General features: G+C 38.6%; 1 protein-coding gene across 3 annotated transcripts; it reads left to right on the plus strand.

Annotated features, from left to right (window-relative positions):
* The first annotated feature begins 312 nt into the window (after positions 1-312).
* On the plus strand, positions 313-19,837 carry LOC147236350 (mechanosensitive cation channel TMEM63B-like). 3 transcript variants are annotated; one of them, XM_086167369.1, is made up of 24 exons: positions 313-455; positions 3,904-4,047; positions 5,042-5,260; positions 5,390-5,469; positions 7,983-8,073; positions 8,328-8,365; positions 8,482-8,624; positions 8,920-8,971; positions 9,081-9,189; positions 9,313-9,383; positions 10,213-10,293; positions 10,437-10,560; positions 10,926-11,059; positions 11,147-11,284; positions 11,416-11,569; positions 11,730-11,836; positions 11,927-12,013; positions 12,134-12,199; positions 13,973-14,135; positions 14,387-14,492; positions 14,633-14,800; positions 14,952-15,067; positions 15,152-15,223; positions 16,838-19,837. In XM_086167369.1, the coding sequence occupies exons 3-24, from the start codon at positions 5,084-5,086 to the stop codon at positions 17,009-17,011; spliced, it is 2,451 nt and encodes an 816-aa protein (XP_086023495.1). In that variant the 5' UTR covers positions 313-455; positions 3,904-4,047; positions 5,042-5,083; the 3' UTR covers positions 17,012-19,837. The 3 variants fall into 3 exon arrangements, with proteins under 3 accessions (XP_086023495.1, XP_086023487.1, XP_086023478.1); XM_086167361.1 differs by lacking the exon at positions 313-455 and adding an exon at positions 6,829-6,870 and having other exon boundaries at positions 3,911-4,047; XM_086167352.1 differs by lacking the exon at positions 313-455 and adding an exon at positions 7,175-7,240 and having other exon boundaries at positions 3,911-4,047.
* Positions 19,838-22,779: the final 2,942 nt, after the last annotated feature.

The raw sequence follows: 22,779 nt of genomic DNA on the forward strand, positions 1-22,779 counted from the left end.
CGAATGCGCCGGAAAAAACATAGAAAATGTTGACATAGACTCAAGCCGCGACGGCAGCTATCTGAGCGTTGGGGTGTTTGTTTTCTATACATCCTACTTCTATCTACGTCATCCTCGAAACCTGACTGGTTTATGCGCCTGTCGGACGGGCTGGATTTAACTAATGTCTAACTGCCTGTCACAGAGTCGCTGCAGTTTAGATTTGTCTTGTAAGCAGATAGACCGTTTGACGAACGTCTTAGCATTATTGGATTTCAATGGCATAACTAGACATTTTGGATTTGATTCAATTTGATGTGGATTATTGCCGCCTCTCACCCCGGAGCCTCCACCTGTTATTTGCGTTATGAAAGGGCTAATAGCTAATGGCTAACGTCAACGTTGCGGTTGACTGCTAACTCACGTTAGCTAACGTAACAGTAATAGTTTCCGTCGGAGCTGCGTATCATAGCAAGGTAAGTTTGATTTGCTCAAGTTTCGTTCCTGTAGGAATTCTTGAGTTTGTTTTAAACAGAAATGTTGTTGTTCTTGTTTTTGCGATTGTGTCAGATACACAACGTAGATACATTTGGAAAGTCTTAAAGACCACTGTCGGAACAATAAGTGAGTAAACAGTTATTAGCATTTGGGTAATGATATGAGCGATCGGTACATAAATCTTTGCTTGTTCCCGCATTAAAAGGATGAAGGGTAACGAAATCTCCCAGATACTTTTACGATAAGACAGAATAATTATGTAGTCCTAGCTGTTTGATATTGATGATTCTTCTTTTGTGTTAACTAAGTGCCGCCCAGCCCCTTCGTGAAATGTATATTTATTTTAATGCCTGCCCCACTTAAATCAGAACCACCTGATTAAACTTACTAACGGGTCATCGGGAGACACTGGCATGTTTGTTGTTAATACCGATCATTCTCCTAATCAACCGCTGATTGTCGATAAATAGTGATAATTATTTTCTAATGGTCTCTTGAGCTGTTCAAAACTTTACTTGTCATGCTTGTGTGCTGCGGAGTGCTGTCAATAATCAACTTGACGATATTAGTGTTTGAACATGTAGTTGTTTTTTTCTGCTTAAACGTCAGCACTTGATCGGAAGCATTTGGCTTGGCTGTGTGTTATTTGTTTCTGACTCGTGACGTATTTTTGTTCGTTTTTATATTAATAGATTATACTAAGTGGACTGCAAGCTCTCAAATTCTCGCATGTGAACATGTGGGCCAACATCAGTACATACTGCCGGTGGCATTGCTACTCTGATTTTTTTTTGTTCATTTTATGCATATCTTGTATTCCTTCAAGGCTTCAAAAGTTGCATACAAACCTTTGTGAGAATGTTTGTTACAATTAATGGGGCTCATAAAGTTTATATAAATGCATGTCATTCTCAGTTTACATTTGACATATCAACATGCCCTTGTCTTCACAGCTTTCTTAATGTCTGATTTTGATTTTAATGTCCCTGATAAGTTATAAACTAATCATTTAAAAAGTGTTGGTGCAAAGTTAATCTCAATGACAAGAATCCACAAAGGGGGTTTTAAATCTATGTCTCATTGTCTTGAAGAATAGATTGTCTTAATGGTGTCTGTGGAAAAATAAACCTATGGTATCGCTGTTCAAACTCTTTGAGGTCAAAGCAAAGAAACAAACAAACATTTTGGAACGGTGTTCAAGTGTGAAATTGAAACTTTTAAGTGTCGATTTTCTCCTGCAAAAAGTAAATTAGCTCTAAATAACAGGAGTGGTTGATTTATAGAGATAAGAGATAATCATATTAACACACAATACCTTACTGCTGTATCAATTTCTGAATTACAGTCTGGAGTAATAATTTATCATAACTCGCCATTCTTACTAAAGGGAAGTGGTTTATACTGTTTTAATAATTTTATATATTATTTTAGTCGGGTGCAATATTATATCTTTTCGATGACAGTTAGTCTTACTGACAAAGTGTTGTTTTTAGCTTCAATAGAAGGAGCCAAGGCAATTAAATAATGGAGAAGTAATGAGCCACATAATAATTGAAAACTATTCAGATTAAGTTCAGGAAGTCAAGAATGCGTGTTCTGTTGCTAATCACAGATAAAGAGCAGAGTGTTATGTGCTGTAGATTCCAAAACATCATATCTGTAAGACTTGTAAGTCATGAACGTTTTAGCTGTTTGCATGACCTCTTTCCCCATTACATTCAACATGATTATTTCAGATAGACAGATAGTCCCCTAAAGTCGCATATGGCTGACTTACCATAGTTAGAGTTTGCAATGGCTAAATATGGAATTTTCCCTACTGCCTTTACCCCCTGCATTTGTATCTTAAGAATGTTGCAAGACTGCAGGTACCGTAACAACTTGTTTCTGGTGACACAGTATTCCCACGCCATTAGGTCATACTGCAGTCATATAGGTAAACAACAACTATCTGACAATTATTTTGAGGCAGTGAAATTAGTAAGAAACATGCTATCAAAATGGATGTAATAAGAATTACAAATGAATAAATTGGTTGTTAACAAATTGTATTTTGCATTATGTTGGTCAACAGTTTCAACAGTTTCTTTTTCTACCTAAATTGTATTTGTTGAATATACAGTATAGGTTAATATTAGGACCAGCAACTTTAAGTTTAGTCCCCCTTTTTGATGTGTTGCTGTTAAAAAAAAGGTCAGTTTTACTTTACTGATATTTTAAAGTCTTTTCTTATCTCTTCAATTGATGTAAAAATTTAAGTTATAATAATGATTATCTTTTTTTCTTGTCATCAGAATTGATCTTTTTTCACAGTGTGTGGTTGACAGGTTTTACAAGATTTTCCTCACATTAACAATGTAACCTAAATAATTAATATTAGTTACTCAGCATCAGGTTACTGTGCCTTTGAATCCTTTGAATTTTGTGACTACATGCAGTGACTAAGTTTACCATGTGATATTCCTGTACTAGTACTGTGGCAACATCAAAAATGCCCCATTATATCATTAGAAAGCTGGACCTTTTTGGCAGCAGAATTTTTTCCACCTAAGCCCTCTGTGACATCTTTATTTTGAATGTTCTAGTTCGTAATGGAGCTTTGGGATCAGGATATGCACCAATGTTGTTTAAGGCACAGCAGACTACATTGTGTCATCCTTGAGTTGAAACCGGTCCATTTGAACCCTGTGGTCTCTATTGGCTTATTGTTGAGCTCTGGCTGCATCCTGCTCCAATGATGTCACAGCATTCCAGGGGGCAGATAAATGACTTAGTGTTTGGGCAGATGAGTAGCTTCGAGAATCTATGTAATAGTGGAGCGAAGGGCAAGAGTATAGCCCTTAAACTGTACCACCCTATCTTTTGCCATAGTTTTGATCAGTCTCTTTTTTTTTGTGTTCTAAATAATTTTATGGCTTCATGTCTTGTGCTATTTCTTAAGGTTAGCAATACTTTGGTCCCATTGTTATTCCAACTTACATTACTGGACAACAGTTTTGAAACCCCTATATCTCATTGTTTTTTGAAATGTAAGCAGTTCAAATCTGGTCAATAAATCTATGTGAGTTGTATTCCACCCCAGAGCTATGACTGGGGCTGTTAACAATAGAAAAAGACAACCTTTAAAATGTTTTTTTTTTCTTTATGGTGCTCAAAGGAAACTAGGGACAGTTTCCTCTGACAATTTCCCCCTGGAAACTGGACACAGATATTAGCTCTAACAACAGCTTTGTGACTGGTAGACAGGATAACAGTTTCAAGCTGCTTAACAGTGTCCAAGTCAGCAAGTACTTGTTTCACCTGTAGATGAAGATTTGGAGCTGTGACTCATGAAGTGGCAGCAAGAAATATACAGTACGTTTTAAGTGTAACAATTAAAAAAAGGCTAATTGAAATTATGTTTTGTATCCCCCTTCCCTTTCACAGGTCATTTGGATATTGGGAGCAAAGACATACAATCTTTGACTATCTGAATCATTTATTCATCTTGGCAGACTCTTGTCATCTGGCTTAAGGCCAAACTTTGGACTGGTCAATGAAGGAAAGAGGTATCTCATTTCCAGTCACAAGGTGAGACCTCTTGGTTTACAGTAGGATATTGTTAGAATATTTCTTACTGTTTTGGTCACAGCATGTTGTCCATTTCCATCATTCTATCCCTCAGATAGCTTGTTTATGGCCACTTCGATTCTTGATTGGGTTTTCATACAATGAGGTAGTTTAAGTGCTAGAGGCACATTATTCATTATATTTCAATAAGGGAGTATGCTCTCTGTGCCAAGTCCTCTGACAGATTACTTTCTCCTTAGTTGCATCTAAGTTATTCTGGATAAGAATTCATAGAAGTACGTCCATTCGACTCAAACATATATAGACATGGATAGGACAGGGCACATCAGCATACTGCAATGCTATGCTATTTTTTTTTTATGTCTAGACAGAGCTGCTATCAGGACCCTTCTATGGTGCCTGGCCATGATGCATGCTAAATTTTGCTAATTAAAAAACAAGAAGGGTACGCATCCCTCCTCTCCCTAACAGACTGAACGTCAAAGGGTACATCCCTGTCGCTCAAGATGATACACATCACTAGAATGTTGAACAGTGGTGCAAACCTTGGTCAGTGGAATAAAAGCTTAAACCCTTGACATGGAAGAAATGGGAGTAGCTTGGGCCATTATATGTAGATCTGTTTGCCTCAGGAGAAAACACACAGTCTGCAGGATATCTGCAACAAATTGCTGAGTTGTGCTTGACTTTTTTTGGAACTGAGAAAAATGTCTAAACATGATTCACTGACGTATGGTAGCGTCACCAAAACAAGGAATAGAAAGTGAATAGTTGTTAAACCAAGCAAGTTGTCTTTGGTTAAAAGAGAAGCTGTAGAACATGTGAGTAATGACAAGAGAAAATAATTTCTAGTAAAAAGGTTCAAGATTCCATTTCCCTCAAACTTTTCACAGGGGCTAAGAAATGGTATTCATCAAAAATTGATGTTGATCGCCAATATCTTTAATCATTCTGCATTGTTGATATTATAACGGTTTTGTTTCACATTTTACAGGTTATCAGCATGCTGTGAGTGACGTACCAAGAGTTGACATTAATGATGGCCACCGTGCCCTCAAATAAATTCTTCAATCCGGAGAGCTGCACAGTTGTACCGTCCAATGCCACCTCCTTAGCCTACTGTTATTCGGCTCGAATTCGCAGTACAGTGCTACAGGGCTTACCCTTTGGTGGAGTACCTACTGTCCTTGCCCTTGACTTTATGTGCTTTCTGGTGGGTTCACTCTTAAATATATGCATATAGTTGCAAGGGTTACTTATATAGTCGCAGTTGGGGGTGGGCAACCATATATCTTCATTAAAAGCACTTAATTTAACTTTTGTTTTTTTTTTTCATTTTCAGGGGCTTCTAGTTGTGTTTTCCGTTTTGCGAAAAGTTGCATGGGACTATGGACGATTGGCTCTGGTGACTGATGCGGACAGGTAATTAGAAGACAGAGGCCTGATTGATGTAAATGGTTGCAGAGATAAAAAGGTCCCATTCTAAAGCTATCAAATGTAATGGCTTAAAATTGTTGTAGACACCTCAAGCAATATGACTTGGCAATTATGCTGATTAGTAGTTAACCTCAAAAACATCAGTATACATTTACTTTGAAATAATCAGTTTTGCATCTTACTCTTAATGTGACCTGAAAGCATTTGTATGATGAGGGACGAATGCTTATCTGGGTAATTGATTTTTTTATGACAGAAGGTGAATGCTCCACAGTTTTAGGAAAAATGATGACTGCAAGATGGAAGCTCCCCTGAAAGAGATTATAAAGACCTTTTGAACACCGTGACATTATTTTGGCTATTTTGCCTTGCATGATTTTTGTTGTTTGGTCATTGTGAGTGGGTCAACAGAGTTTGCTGAAGTTGTTACTGATAAATTTGCTTCTCATTCTCAGGGTGTGGTTTTCCAACAGAAGTAAATATCACAAAGATGATAGCAGCCTTCCTTTTTAGAAGTAATAGATGATGAAGTAGTTAGCTTTTTATCACTTCTCACATTGCTTTTTCTGTCTCAACCTGAAAGGCCAGATTGCTGTTGGAATAGACCTGAAAACAAAGACAGAATTAATTAATTATCTATAATGAACTTAAATTATCATTACCCATTACCAAAAATGTAGGTTTTATTTGAAAACACAAGAATTTCATCATGATGTGCATATAAATGTTTGGGATAATGTGAGACTTGAGTCAACACACTCACAGACTGAACAGCCAAAGTGGTAACCAACCTAACTGTCATGTCACAATAGTAGCCGAGATAGTGAGGCTTTTGGAAGAGGGAGAGTGATCAGTACTCTTCCAAGACCTCCTAGCTTTAAACCCTCAAAATGACATGACACAGTGCTCCATCACCTACATTTCCCCACTGGGAATGTGTCTTGTTGCAGTTTCATTATTTTTGCAGCTGCATGCGAACAGATGATAGGGTTGGCCCATCGTGGGATGATGGGAGGGAAGATTGCTGCATGGGACTACTTTCCAACAGACAGGAAAAAAGTTATTTGTTGTTTCTTGACAATATCAGTGTCGACTGCTAACCAATATGTCTTTAAGAGACATTTTTAGTTCCATGCAAAGAGAGATATTGATCTGTTTATTGCCCTAAAACATTTTCTAATGAATCTCAGTTTCAGATCACAAATGACAAAGACAAAGAATAGACAAGAAACCTTATTGTTACGTCCACGTTGTTTAGTTTTCTTGTATCCAACATTACTGGCCAGCAAGGCCATTTCATAAAAACTAAGATGAGTGACTTTGTTTTGCTTGTTTCTTCATCAGAAGAAAGGACCCGCGATACAGTCGCCTGGATGATCGGGAATAGTATGTTGTATCTACGTACATATTGGGCCGCCTTTTCTTCTATGCTTTCCTCTCCCTGTAGTTAACCTGTCTCTTAACTCTTTTTCATTCCACCCAGGGCACTGTGGGTTCCAGCCTCTTTTTTTCTCCAGATAGTTTAATGTCGACTTTTCATTTATTTTTTTCCCCTTTTCTCTTTCTCGCATTTCCTCATATGAGGTTCCTAATTATACTCCTTGTCACTCTTTCACTATTGGGTGTCTCTGTCCTCTCACCAAGCTAATCAGATCTATGTGCTAATCTGTGTATTGACCTCTTTATGAAGCATGGGCTTCTTCTGTGTGAGTACACCACATGAGCCGCAGAGCAGACAGGGTGCGTGCAGGGAGAGGTAATACTTTCCTGATTTGAGGTTTGTAGACCAACCCCATAGTGATACGACTCCACATCATCTTGTCTACTAGAGCTGAGATGAACCATTCTAGCCTCTCATGGGAATGTGGGAGAGGAGAATTACAACTTCAGGCTTTCCCCTCTGTTCAATAGAGATTGCTTAGTTATTCATGACGTCAACCTTTCATGTTGTACTAAACACTGAACCCTTGCCAGCTATCCCGAAGAATCTTTATCTTGTACATGTCATCCAATAAAGAATTAATCAATCTGAGAATCACATTTGTGTGCTGCACTGTATCCAAAAAGGATTGCCTGTGGCTCTGATGGACAAAATCAGAATAAATCAGTTTCTTTCTGTTTGCTGGGTTTCTGTGTTTTTTACACCGTGGATTATTTCTGTAGATCTTTTCCTTCTAACTTTTTATTGCATCCTATGCGATGATCCACTCTGCTTTTGTAAAATTGAACTCTGTCCCTAATCATGCATTGAATGTGGTTGTAGAGATTCTGTTGGATATCTAACCTGTGTCATATCTGTTACCCAAACTGGATAGACAGTGCTGAATCTCTTCAGTCCATTTTAATGCTTATGTTAGTGGGTGTACATGTCTCTTATTTCATCAACTTTTTACATATTCAGGATAATACCAGTTTAAAAAAGCAACTAATACCCATATACACCCCCTTTGCTGATGGGTAATAATGGAAAGCACATTGTATTTCTTTTCTCCTACCAGTGTGGCATCAGCCTTGACACCAGAAGCACCAGAACGCTATGAGCGCCTCACTTCAGTTTCTAGTTCAGTGGACTTTGATCAGCGAGACACAGTAAGTACTCGGTCCACTCTGCTCAGAAGTTTGAAGAACCGTATGTTTTGAATTTGTTTAACATTGTTTTTTAAGCGAGCTGGGGAGGTTCCGGAATATGAACGTCATGATGTTCAGACAAACACAATTGGTGAAATGAAATGAATACATTTGAGGAATACGTCGGGAGTGGGGGCAAATTCCATGCTAACAGTCATTTTAGAGAACCGAGGTTATACAAATAACCTCAAGCACTCTGTACCCTTGTGTTTCAGGGCTTCTGCTCCTGGCTAACTGCAATCTTCCGAATCAAGTAAGACAACCTACTGTTCCAACATAATGCTGGATGTGGAAAAACTGAACAAAAATATAATCATTTTCATTGAGCAAATATGTCCGTTTATTTGGGTTGATATCATCTCTCCGTAGGGATGATGAGATCAGGGAGAAGTGTGGGGAGGATGCTGTACATTATTTGTCCTTCCAGCGCCACATCATTGGCCTGTTGGTAGTTGTGGGCGTGCTCTCTGTGGGCATCATTTTACCCGTAAACTTCTCCGGTAATCTACTTGGTAAGTTGAGCCTAATTTTCACCCAAAGAAATGTGATGGGCTTGGTACTTTATGAGCCTCGCCCGTGATTTTAGGTTTGACCGAAGAGGTATATAATTTTTATATATAGTTTGAGTTATGATTTTGCAGAAGTGTGTTTTACCAGTTGTTAAGTGAAAATACACTTTACCTTTGCATCCTTTCACTGCACAACCAATTAGAACATTGCTAAATGTTCTCTATTGTATTGTTTGCAATCCCATTTGGGACGTTCCATGGAAGTGATTATGGAATGTATTCTTTTTTTGTCCAACAGAAAACAATGCTTATAGTTTTGGGCGAACTACTATAGCAAACCTAAAGGCAAAGTAAGTAGGTCTGGAATATAATATGTATTACTGTTGTGCGAGAAGGTCACAAAATTTTGTTCTTTACTGTCTAACACCAACCCTTTTATTTACAATTTCTTTCATTTAGTAATACACTACTCTGGCTGCACACCATCTTTGCATTTCTTTACCTGTTACTCACAGTGTTCAGTATGAGAAGACACACCTCCAAGATGCACTATAAAGAAGATGACCTGGTAGGTGGCATGGTTTTATCAAGTAGTTTGGTTATTAAAATTCATAAAAAAAAGTACATTCCTCTCACAAACATGACACATGAAGTTGTTTCTGAGTACTTCTCTTGCTTTATGTCAACACAGGTAAAACGCACTTTATTTGTCAACGGAATCTCCAAATATGCAGAAGAGAAGGACATTAAGCAACACTTTGAGTAAGCACTCAAGGTCTCCCAATACTTAACTGCGTATACAGTATAATGGTACACTCCTTTCCTGGCTTCCTGAGCTCATGGCTGCTCCTTAGTAACTGTATTAAGTGGTATGAGAAGCATGCCTTTTCCTGTTAGAACCAGCTTTTCTTGTCTCAAACCCTTTTTACAGGGATCAGACAATGGCAAGCCTATAACTGTAATTGTCCATAATGGAAGCCAGATGAGCAGAATTATGCATGTCATGTGTTTTTTGTTCGTGCTGTGAAGGGTTGTTTTATTCTACTCCAAATTGATCATATCTCTGGACCAAAATGGTTCCTCCTTTACCATAGACTATCAGTCACATTTGAAGAATTTAATTTATGATGGAAAAGGGAATGTGTTTAACCTAACATTGTGACTGACATTACTGAAGTCTTGGAACCTTTTGTGAGTAATGTGAAGTAACTATGAATTATTCTAGTGCCATCAAGGGTTGTCAATTTTGCTCACATTTTGAACAATCCAAATCTAGCCTTATACTGAAAAGATCCAACAACAAAAAAATCACTGCATCACCAATAAACCTAATGACTGAAACAACGGCGGAACATTCTAGCTTCAATGCTTTCTCCTCTTTGGAAACTTAATGTGACCCATCGCTTACACAAATAGATTACCATTCAGTTTCCAACAACATTCACAAATTACTGACACAAGGTGATTGGATAAACTCGACCCTTTTTGCTCATGATGGGAGACTATCAGTGTGTGTGAGTTAATTTTACATTACTGCTTTTGAACCCATTATATAATAATTTACTTCATATTGTAACATTTCTTTTTATAGGCAGGCATATGAAAATTGTTCTGTCCTGGACGCACGGATCTGTTACAATGTGGCCAAGCTCATGTACCTTGACTCTGAAAGGTAACAATGTCAAATATGTATGTATGTACGGTAGTCTGCATGTGTTTTCACCCTTTTCTTGATTGCGGTTGTATTTGAAAACTGTTTAATTAACTACAGAAGAATGGCTTCTTTGCGTGAGACAGCTGATGTTTTGTTTACAGGAAGAAAGCAGAGCGCAGCAAGAAATTTTTTCTGGATTTGCAGGCCAAAGAGCATATTACCACAATGATCAATCCTAAACCCTGTGGTCATCTTTGCTGTTGCATCATTAAAGGCTGTGAGCAGGTCAGAGTTACCTATTTTCTCTTGACCATTCATTCCTGAAATTTCTACATGTAGTTAGTTATGTGTAATTATATGGAATCATTTCCTAGCTGATGATTGCATCTTTAAGGTGAAAGATTAAGGAGCTTGACAGTCCACTCTTGGATTCATGTACGAAAGCACCGCAACTCAGAACATTACTGGAAAAAGACCACATAAAAAATCACATTTGCTTCTGCTCCTGTATATTCCTCAGATTTACTTAGTTGTGAAAGATCATGTTTTAACTTCCTAAATCTTGTCATTCTGTTATTTGACATACTTTTAATATGCATATTTGCAATTCTGCAAACAGCGCTGTCATTGAATTTGCTTGATCTTTACAGGAAGAGGCAGTGAGCTACTATACAAAGCTGGATGCACAACTAAAAGATGAATACAGAAAGGAGAGAGACAAAGTTAATGGGAAACCTTTGGGAATGGCCTTTGTCACTTTTCAGAATGAGTCAATCACTGCCGCGTAAGTATATTTATATTTGGTAAAATATGTCAATGTTTTTCAAAAAGCTATTTCTAAAATTTTCTTTGGGTGGATTTGATTTCTCAGAATTTTGAAGGACTTTAATGCTTGCAAATGCCAGGGATGTCAGTGTCGACGAGAGCCCAAGAGCTCTCCATTCAGTGCCAAGCTGTACACAAACTATTGGACAGTCAGCTATGCTCCTGATCCACAAAATGTCTACTGGTAAGAGCACTAAAGTCACAGCTTTTCACTCACTGAGACCAGTGTTTGGTCATAGAGCTGTCCAGCTGTATCCAAAGCTGTGGGTCATCTTCCAATGTCAATCTAACCTCGAATGACCTTTTATCCCACAGGGAGCATCTGTCTGTGGGAGGAATATACTGGTGGATCCGCTGCTTGATCATCAACATTATTCTCTTTCTGCTCCTCTTCTTCCTCACCACCCCTGCCATTATCATATCCACAATGGACAAGTTCAATGTCACAAAACCAGTAGAATCCCTAAATGTGAGAACATTTAAACTTCAGTGCTCTCAGAATCAGTTTATTTTTTCTTTACTGTCCATAAGCAATTTGCATGGGAAGAGTGACAGCATGTCAGCATCTGAGCCATCAGAATTACAAGTTCTCTAGCAGAAATTTACCTCTTCTCTTTTCTGCTTCTCAGAACCCCATCATCACACAGTTTTTCCCTACCCTGCTTCTGTGGTCCTTCTCAGCCTTACTCCCTACAATTGTCTACTATTCTGGATTTTTTGAAGCCCACTGGACTCGGTATGTACGCTTTCTTCAGTTAACTCTTCAGAGTTTTATTACGTTTTATGTAGTATCCCCTGGGGCAAATGTTTTCTTTTTGCCCAACAGGTCAGGAGAGAATAGAACCACAATGCACAAATGCTATACTTTTCTAATCTTCATGGTCCTGATACTGCCCTCTCTGGGACTTAGCAGGTATGATTTTTTTTTCTAATTTAATATTGAGGTTTCATCTCTGTAATACATTAAAAATGAATTCTGTTTTTTTTATCATACAAATAAAGTATGATCATTCCTTCTCAATATTTGTTTCAGTTTGGATGTTTTCTTCCGTTGGCTTTTTGACAAAAGGTTCTTGGAAGACGCCAGAGTGAGGTTTGAGTGAGTATCATAGATATTTTTTCTTGAGGGGCGGTTGATGTTCTGTTTTTAAAGCGGGCACCCTTCCGTTCGGGTGGCTGGCGGTTCCATTCTGCATTCAGAAGTGTCCTTGGACAAGACACTGAACCCACAATTGCTCCTGATGGTCATATTAGCACCTTGCATGGCAGCTCTGCCACCATCGGTGTGAGTGCATGTTTGAATGGGTGAATGTAATGAGAAAAAAAAACAGCAAAACAAAATAGTGTAAGGCACTTTGAACTGCAAGGTGATAAAAGCACATATACTGTATAAGACCATTTACCATTCACCCCTCAATAATATAGTATGTATTGTTATTGCGTAATCTGAACAGATACACACTTTAAAAATACTTGAAATGAAGGTGGAGCACTATGTAAATCAAAAATGGAGTTTATAGTATAGAGAATAAAAGAAAGACCTGAAAAAAAGGCCTGATTATAAACTAGGTGAGGATCAAGTGACTGAAGGAGAAAGCAATGGCACAGCACAGGGTAATCAGACATGGCAGCAGATCACAGTACATAGAAATGTAATGCCCAACCAAAGACACCATGCTGTTAACTCACTTATTTCACCTAATAAGAGTACTCAAATTAGAACCTACAAAGCACTACTCTGAGTAGCTGGCTCTGTTCTCCTGGCCAATATTTGGGGCAAATGGTCCCAATATTCAAAGAGAGAAGAATGGCAACAGCTTGATGAGGATAAAGACTTTTTGTTTGAAGGGACTGCAAAGATGAAAAAGTGCCATGAAAGTGAAAATTGCAGTCCTTCAAAACAGATTTAGCCAAACCTTTACCACTTGCCTGTTCACCAAACCCTGAGATACAGAAATGCAGCCTCTTTGGGAAGAGCTAAAATTCCACAAAATAGCAGGAGAAAGGTTAGCGGCCAAGTACAACTTTGGGCAGCAGTTTGGAAGGAGCTGATTTCCTTGGAGAAAATGGAGAGTCACAGGGGGAGGCAGAAGTGTCAGGTAAGAGGAATGCATTCCTTGCCAACCCCATTGAGTTGAGCCAAAAAAGTGCTGAAAGCCTTAATTGTTTCATAGCCACCCTTTCAAGTTGACCATCAGTGGTAGCAAAAGAGACCAATCTTAGTTGATATGATACACTGTTACAACCTCCGGAGTCAACACACATTTTAATCTGCAGGAGCCAAGTCTGAGTGAAGTGGAGGAGGGGTTGAGGAGTTGAATATCTAGCTCAGCACCAGGCCAAAATTTTCCAGTTCATTTCCTCAGCAAGGTCTAATAAGCCCATTACGGGAGGAAGCAGGAGGGTAAGACATCAGCAACAGGATAGAGGCAAAAAAGGGGGGTACTTGGGTTGCTGGTTAGGTGTTGACCAGGCACTGTTCCAAAATTCTCCTTAAGGAAGGCAAAATCTGGATAAACCTTTGTTCACTAAGCAGTGAGAGTTGTCTGAGCTGTCTGTAAGAGGCAGGAGACTCCACTGTACAACCCTGTCCGAGGTTGTTCATCAGAGGGTGTACAAATTGTATTCTAAGCTTTGAGCATATGTGGCTTTTTGGAACTTCCTCAGTAGAGTCTGGACTGTAATGGGCAGGGGGAGAATCAGTTGAGACCTGAAGACATACATAAATACACTGAATAATTGCGATGAAAACTGTTTGTAACCTTCTTTGTGTTGGATTCATATTGGGTTGTTTTATTTTTCTGTATTTTTGAAATAGCACTGTATCTTCAGTCCTTCAATGAATTAATTTCAGCTTGTTTTTCTTCTTTAGGTGTGTGTTCCTTCCTGACAATGGCGCCTTTTTTGTGAATTATGTGATTGCTTCTGCATTTATTGGGAATGCCATGGACTTGTTGAGGCTCCCAGGGCTGCTTATGTACATGATCCGCCTTTGCTTAGCTCGATCTGCAGCTGAGCGTAGGAATGTCAAGAGGGTCAGTGTGCACCATACATACAAATGTTACATCGTATATGGCTCAATAATTAATTGTCATGAGCCACAGCAGAGGAATTACAATAAATGCAATATAAATCCTAGCTAGCGTAAGGCCATATACCTACTTTTAATGATGAAAAGAGTTGAACATCGCAACCATCATTATTCTTAACAGATTGTTATCGTGTTTCCAAAGAAAAAAAATAGAATTCATATTGTGTGAACCCCTTTTCCCCATTCACTGTGCAGCATCAAGCATATGAGTTCCAGTTTGGAGCAGCTTATGCCTGGATGATGTGTGTCTTCACTGTGGTTATGACCTACAGCATCACCTGTCCAATCATTGTCCCTTTTGGTTAGTAATGAAGTTCAATAGTGCTCGTGGTAACTGTGTCTTGAGATGAATATAGTATTTGAATAGGATCCCCTCAATACCACTTCTGCTTCCTGATTGCATTTGTTCACTTGATTCAGATGCCCGTTATCTCTTCACAGGGCTGATGTACATGTTACTAAAACATCTTGCAGACAGGTATAACATGTACTATGCCTACCTGCCATCCAAGCTGGACAAGAAGATCCATTCTGGAGCTGTCAACCAGGTGGTGGCTGCTCCAATTCTTTGTCTCTTTTGGCTTCTTTTCTTCTCCACTCTGCGCTCTGGTAAGGAGTGGGCTTCACCCATTGTTCAAACATCCAAACATATTTTTGTAACTCTCGACAATAATTTTAACTATTCAACAGGGTTTTACTTTTCTTGAACATTTATAAACAACAAGCGCATGGTAAATAAGCGTCTCATTATCCCCCCCAGGGTTTTCAGCTGCAACATCCATGTTCACCTTCATCGTTTTGATCATCACTATCATTATCTGCTTGTCTCATGTCTGCTTTGGACATTTTAAATATCTCAGTGCTCACAACTACAAGGTAAAAGGTTATTTACTAGTTTTCCTTCATGATAATGTCTTTAATATTACCAAATCGATTTTAAAATACACTTCTCTAAATTAGATTGATACTCAGGATGTGGATAGACTGGATAATGGGCTTCCAATGTGCACATATGGTCCAAACAAGGCAGCTGTAAGTATTCATTTTCACTTTGTCATGCTATTTGTCCTGTAGGGCAGCAGTCCCCAATCCCCGGACCGTAGACCATTACTGGTCCATTGGTCGTTTGGTACCGGGCCTTACAGAAATAAGGAATAACTTACATTATTTCTGATATATTTATTATCTGAGTCTGAACAATGTTTTATTTTGAAAAATGACCGAATGCTCTCCGTTACATCTGCCTATAACTCACTTTTGACGCATGTCAAGATTCTTGTATCGGTCACGTGATACAGTAAGGCTAATACTAAGCCCACAAGCTATCAAAATGAGTAAAAAACAGACGTCTTTGGAAAGTTTCTTTGCAAAGTGGAAAAGGCCCAGTGAGGAGACTGAAGAAGAGCCTATTACCACGAAGAAAAAGAAAGCATTTAACAGACAATTCCAGGAGACCTATTTAAAATATGGATTTATCCTGACTGGTGATTCCCAAACACCAAGCCCGCTCTGCATAATATGCAATGACCATCTCTCCAATGAGGCAACGTAGCCTTCAAAACTGCTTTACCACTTGGACACCGAAAAGACCAATGCAGGAATATTTATATATTAATATTAATACGTATGTATCCACAGGTCCACGAAAATATTGTTTGACATTAAACCGGTCTGTGGCGCAAAAAAGTTTGGGAAATGCTGTTGTAGTGCACCAGCTGATCAGATTCCTGAAATTGTTTTAAATATCCCCTATATCAGGGCCCCCTGAAAAAAATGTAAAATTTTTGGAATTTTCCCCACTGTTGGATGTTTAAAGGAATATTCCATTCCATCCATCTTCTTACGCTTATCCTGCACTCAGGGTCATGGGGGATGCTGGAGCCTATTCCAGTTTTCATAAGGCGAGAGGCGCGGTACACCATGGACTGGTTGTCAGTCAATCACCGGGCCCACACATATAGACAAACAATCATACACTCCCCTCATTCACGCAATTTTCCCAATTAACCTGCATGTTTTTCGACTGTGGGAGGAAGGCAGACAAAACACTAATCACTGAGCAGCCCTCTGTTCTGTTCTATTCTATTCTGAAAGAAAAAAAAAAATATCCAAAAGAATTAGACAAAAAGTTAGTTAATCCTGAATTTACATATAACTTTTTCACATAACATGGAGTGGGAGAATCTGGGAAAAAATATTTCCAAGAATTATCTTGTGCCTTTAAGGAATTTGTCAATCTTGAAATACATTTTGAAAAAGAATGCTTTAAGCAATAAAGATTGTCATGGATGAGACCTTTTAAAATGTTGACATCATTACAGTGGAGTTTACGTTTTTCTAATTAATGTTTTTAACATGTTTTTATTCTTTTTTTCTGCCTCTTGAACAGTTGCTATGGTATTTTAGTGACATCATCTGTCCATGTAGAGGCAAAACACCTGCGAGTGTACTCAAAACCCAGTGTGGTTTTTCAAGTGGGAGTCAGTGTTTCCAAAGTTACAAGTTAATTGTAATATATTTTTCAATCTCATCGCAATTATCTCTGTTTTACTCAATTTATAGGCCAGGTAAAGTATTTTGTAAACAGTTTCATTCCCAGATATCTGTCTCTAAACATGCTACATTGCTTCATTCTCTCAACTACAGTACATTGCCCAAGTCCTTCAAGACCCAAATTCAGAGGAGGCTGGTTCGGGAAGTGGAGAGGATGATGGCCAGGGGTCCTCTCAGGATGAAGAAATAATCATTGTTGAAAATGGCCTGAATGAGGACTTCCAGTCTGGTGAGGACAGCCTCATTGAGAATGAAGTTCGACAGTGATGCTGCCTGCAATGCAAAAAAAAAAAAAAAAAAAATCTGTTAAATTTAACTTAGAAGTGAGCTTAATATATAATTTCTATTGAAAATTGGACCAACAGCTGGTAGAGTATCTTGTTTGCCATCGATGGATTTTGACTCGCAGAAGTACACTATCTACAGAGGAAGAAATGGGTTCTTGAGTTTCTCTCACTGGGTCTCAAAAAAGACATCTCCTCCATGTACCTGCATAGGGATCTACTCTGACAACAACAGGGCAGAAAAATCTGTCCCAGGGCAGCAAGATTCACTGCAAAACACTGAACATGGACTGAACGAAAGAGACTTATGTACTAGAAACTTTTGCCTTGTATTGTAAGGGGAGTCTAAAGTCCTGTAACACTATTGCACTTGAAAAGAGAGGGTCTGTCCTATAAAGCTTAAGTTCTACTATGGTACTGTAGTATGGCATGCCTTCAAATTCAAACTGTGGTGGGAATTTCCTCTAATCCTTTGCTAGTATTCCTTGTTATCTGCACTAGATACTTTCCCTGATTAAGTAGCCTGTGGGAGAGGATGGCAGGAAAAGAGTTCCACAACAGCAGTCAGAAGTTGTCTGACCTGGGTGATTTTCCCAAAATGCGTCATCCACTGTCATGTAAGCCTTACTAAAACTCCTCGGCCACTGTACACTGGATTGTAGTTTTAAAAATTCTGGAATTTGTTCAGAGGAATGGCTCTGTATTTCTTGTATGCTTGATAAAACTCCTGCACCATGGAAGATTATTGATCTTTCTACTCCCACTGTAATTATACCGTCACTCAGCCCCTATATTAGGAAATTCCTTGCACATCTGCCACAGGAGAACTGAAGACGAAGAGAGCTCTGGTTCCTTTGCGTGGCGTAGTGGATGGTCTGTTTAGGACTCATTTTGCTCAGTTCTGTTTATTTTGTTTGTTTTGTTTTATGTACATAGTTTGAAATATTCTGATGAACTGGCTAAAATTGTTTTTGAATGGAAAGTATCTCTATTCTGTCACTCAGTTATCCAACTTGTCCTTTACAGTGTTAAAGTTAGATCCTTCATCTTGTAGGTAACGTGCTGTTAGTTCTAGTATACATGAAGCAATGTTACAGTGTCACACGGCTGAGTTTTAGTTCATTTTTAATCATTTTCTAAACACTAATCATGAGATGTATATAATAATATCATAAATCAGACCTAAGTCAGACAAGAGATTTTGACAGATAGCATCAACAACAATTTAACAACTTGTTCATTTTCAAACCACAGCTGGATAAGAAGTAATACTAAGTCCGCCCATGTAATCATCGTTAAGGGTTTAATCATGACATTATCTCATGAGTTGTCCTGAAGTAATCAAATGGTCTCCAAAGATGGCTTTCCAGAAATCAGTTAGATCTGGTTAGGAGCTTAGTAAGGCCTTTACAAGAGTAATGTTGTCATTTATATACAATAAAGATTACGCACAAATATGATTGCAAACTTGACTGTAAAACACGTTGATGAAATGTGTGATTCAGTTCAGATCTGTTTAGTCTAGGGGGAAAACATCTTTGAGATTTAGTTAGTCTCCAATTAAGTACGTACCTTGAAAAAAAGAACATATCAAGTATCAAAACAAAATGTGAATGGCCGTATTTGTACACTTATAAGTTTACTCAGGACCGATCTAACTTCTTGTCTGTATTTTGTCATTTCTTTTTTCATCAAGAAAGCAATGACTCACCCTTAGATAGTTGATAACAGTGCTGATGACATGGTACCACCTCTACAGTTTGTCATTGATGAAACACTATCAAAACCACAACAAGAAAAGTGTATTGCACAGCTGCTCAGATGAACACTGTAGGAAATGTGCACTAATATCATCTCACCTGTATGACTGACTGAAATGGGAACACTCCGGGGGGGAGGACTTGAGAGCCCAATGTGCTTCCATTTGTCCACTGGAAAGCTTAGCACCCAACCTGGGTCCACTGTCATGGTTCTAAAAAGCGAGTCTGGTGTGCTTCTAGTCATGATAAGGTGATTTATTTCTTTAATACCTCTTCATTTTTATACCTCTAAGATATCTTCAAAAATGTGTAAGATGTCTTCTAAATGTGTCCTGTAAAATCCCAGACTTTATTGTCCAGCTCTGAGGGAGATCTCCAAGAAAAGTCAGAATGTATTAACACTTCCTGCTCTTCAACTCTGTGTTAAGTTTAATTCAATATTTGTATGTTTAACAAAATATTTTTTAAAAACAATTGCTATTTTTAAAGAGCATGAAAAGATTGGCTCATTAAGTACCCAGAAATGGGGATGTAAACTGACTTGAAAATTGGCAGGTCTTTCAATTTCATGTCTGTGTGTGTTGGTCTGCAACTACAATGATTACCATTTATTCCGTTTTGTCTTTTTTTTTTTTATTAACAATAGCTTAGTATCAGTACATCTTCTCTTCCAGATGATGGATCATGTTCTTTTTGCATTTGATATTCAAAGTGTGTGCGCATGTGTGTGTTTGAGCGAAAGCGAGAGACCAACGAAGTAATAATGTAAATATGTTGCCAGTAGTGTCTTTTAATGTACTCAGAATGATAGCAACATGTTTCCTTAGTGTGCACACGAATGAATTGCATTCGTTCGTTTCTGCTTTTTTAGTTTTACATTTTTCTAATGCCAGAGACTAAAATAAGTTGTCAGACTTCATTTTCTTTGTAATTCTCTGAGAGGGGAGGGATTGTCAAAGATAGAGACTTGGTCTGAATTCAAAAGTTGTATTTTCCATTGATGAAAATTCAATTTGTAAGCAATCTAATAAATCATTGGCACAACTCGATCTGGTTGCTCAGAGTCACTACTGGGTTACTAATGTACAGTATGTCACCATTGATAGATGCTGTGTAACTACCGACTTCCACAAATTTCAAGTTGTAATGAAAAGTCCTTTGGTATGCTTTTGTTACATTAAAACCGTTATACAAAGATGTGTGGAAAAACAGAATAATTGTATTTATGGACTTCAAATAGACAGCAGGTAATAAGAGTGGGAGAAAGCTGTCAGAGGTGATTGTGAGATCTTAGTATCGTCTCAAACTGTTGTAACTAACATTCCCTGTTATCTTTAAGTGTGATACAGAATCTCAGCGCTAACCAAGGAAGACTGTCTCCACATGTAAGTGTGTGAATAAAACCCAGATAGATACTGTGTCAAATTCTTCAATGATTATTCAGAAATAATTTCCATATAAGCTGAAGATACATTTTTCTATTGTCTTTTCATAGCTTTATTGACATTATACAGTGATTGCTGTAATCTGACATTATTCTGATTTTAGTTGTTTCCCTCCCAAACCATTAGAGAGCATACATAATCATACAACAATGGTGGAAACCTAAGACTTATTTAGCTAGTTTTGACAGTCCTCGTCTGGGGGTTGTTTTTTAACCCTTATTCCTTTTGGATGTTTACTTACATCAACTCCGGAGGGGTTAAACCCCAATTTCAATATAGAGACTATAAATTGAGGAACTAGGTTGGTTATCTCGTTGAAGGTTTCTATCTAATCCCGCAAGTGACGTCTCAAACTCCAAACAAGACAGCACTTAAGATAAAAATGTACAGTCAAGTTTTATCCAGGTGATGTGTAAAATAATTAATTTCCCGAGAGTCTGCTAGTCCTTCAAATAAATATGTAGTTCAAAATGTATGAATTGGACTCAAGGTCAGTTCGCATTGGTTCAACCTAGCCTGATTTAACAACACTACTGCTGCCAGCTAGTTAACGCTATGTGTGTCAGCCAAGCTGTTGACTTACTCATACATCACGTAACTGTTGTATAAATGTTTAAACTTTGGTTTAATACAGTACAAATTCAATGATCAGTCATTCAGCTCCCAAATAACTGATATTCAGCTTTCAAGGTCTAAAACTTGTCAATCACTTAATAGAACTATACATAATTCTATACATTAATAGTATCAATGTATAATGATACTATGTTTCCCTTCCTATCTCCAACCTACCCTTCATTTCAAAAATCCTTGAAAAAAACAGTTGCCTCCCAACTCGCCTATCCCATAATAACTTCATGAACAGTTCCAGTCCAGTTTCCGCCCACTCCAGAGGTCTGAAACAGCTCATTAAAATCACCAACGACCTTCTCGTGGCAGCTGATTCTGGTCTCCTTACCATCTTCATTCTCCTCGACCTGAGTGCAGCCTTCGATACCCTCTGTCACACCACCTTACTCAAGAGGCTATCGATCACTGGCATCACCAACACTCTGCTAGTCCTTCAAATCAATCCCTTTCCCTGTCACTACAAGCGGGCTCCAGGACAGAACCCTGGGGCTCCTTCATCATCTACCTCCTTCCCCTCGGCAACATCTTCCACACATCCAACATTCGATTCCACTGCTACGTAGACAACACTCAACTGCCCCACCACAAAACCCTTGTCCACTCTCCTACCCACCTCACCCACTGATTGCATCGCCGAAATAAATACCTGATTCACCCTAAACGTCCTTAAATTGAACAGTAACAAAACTGAGGTTCTCATCATTGACACCAAATCCATCTTTTCCCCAGCCAACAGCTTCTCTCTCACCATTGATAACTCCTCTGTCTCACCCTCCCACCAGGTTAAGAGCCTTGGTGTCATCCTTTCATTCACACATCAGTAACATTACCTGGCCTGCCTACTTTGACTTACGTTAATCGTCCCCACCCCTCTTTCACTCCCATACTGCCACCATCTTTGTCCACAGCCTCTTCACCTCCCATCTGAACGACTGGAACTCTCCCCTCTTTGGCCTCCCTCACAAATCCTTCCATAGACTTCAACTTGTCAAGAACTCAGCTGCCCGTATCATCACTCGAATCCTACCCCTTCACCAAATAGCTTCTGTTCCCCAACAGCTCAACTTGCTACAATTCAAAATCCTCCTGCTCACATTCAAGGCCATCCAAAACCTCGCCCCCTCCATGCCTGTCCGACCTCTTCCATGTTCCACCCCCTTCTCACTCCCTCAGATCCTCTTCCATCCTACACCTGTCTGTCCCCCTACCCATCTCACGACCATGGGAAACAGAACATTCACCGCCCTGCTCCCTGTCTCTGGAATGCACTACCACCCAAACTCAGGAACACCCATTAATTTCCCCACTTCAAATCACAACGCAAAACCCATCTGTTTTGCCTATCCCACCTGACGCCAGCTGCTACCACTTTTAGTTCTTTAAGTATATCCGTTTGTGTACATATATATATATATATATATATATATATATATGTGTGTGTGTGTGTGTGAATATGTGGATATATGTATGTCCTTTTTTTTGTTTTTTAAATTGCACTGCCACTTTTATGGTTTCATTTTTATCATTTCTCTTGATCTATATTTTGTGTATGCAGTATGTATTTGTATATCAATATGTGTACGGTGTCCTTGAGTGTTTAATGAGGCACTTAAAATAAAACGTATGATTATTAAGTTGAATTTCGGACCTGCAGACATCATATCACACAATGAGTACTCATCCAACGTCTAGCATTCTGGTTTTGTCAGCATCTCTCATCATTTGAAAATCACTCCATTAATATTTTGTCTCATTCTTTTTACCATAGCCAATTGCAAAACTAACACACTTTAACGTTGATTTGGAAGATGCTATTTGCCACAGTAATGGCTGGTAAAGCATACCGCATTTCATAGTTGACTGCAGCTTTTGTGTATTTGCAAATGGTGAAAAAACATTCAAAAAAGTCTTTGAAA

Source organism: Fistularia commersonii, chromosome 2 (assembly GCF_037954325.1).
Source record: "Fistularia commersonii isolate RoL2024-O1a breed Wild chromosome 2, RoL_Fcom_v1.0, whole genome shotgun sequence".
Lineage (NCBI taxonomy): Eukaryota > Metazoa > Chordata > Actinopteri > Syngnathiformes > Fistulariidae > Fistularia > Fistularia commersonii.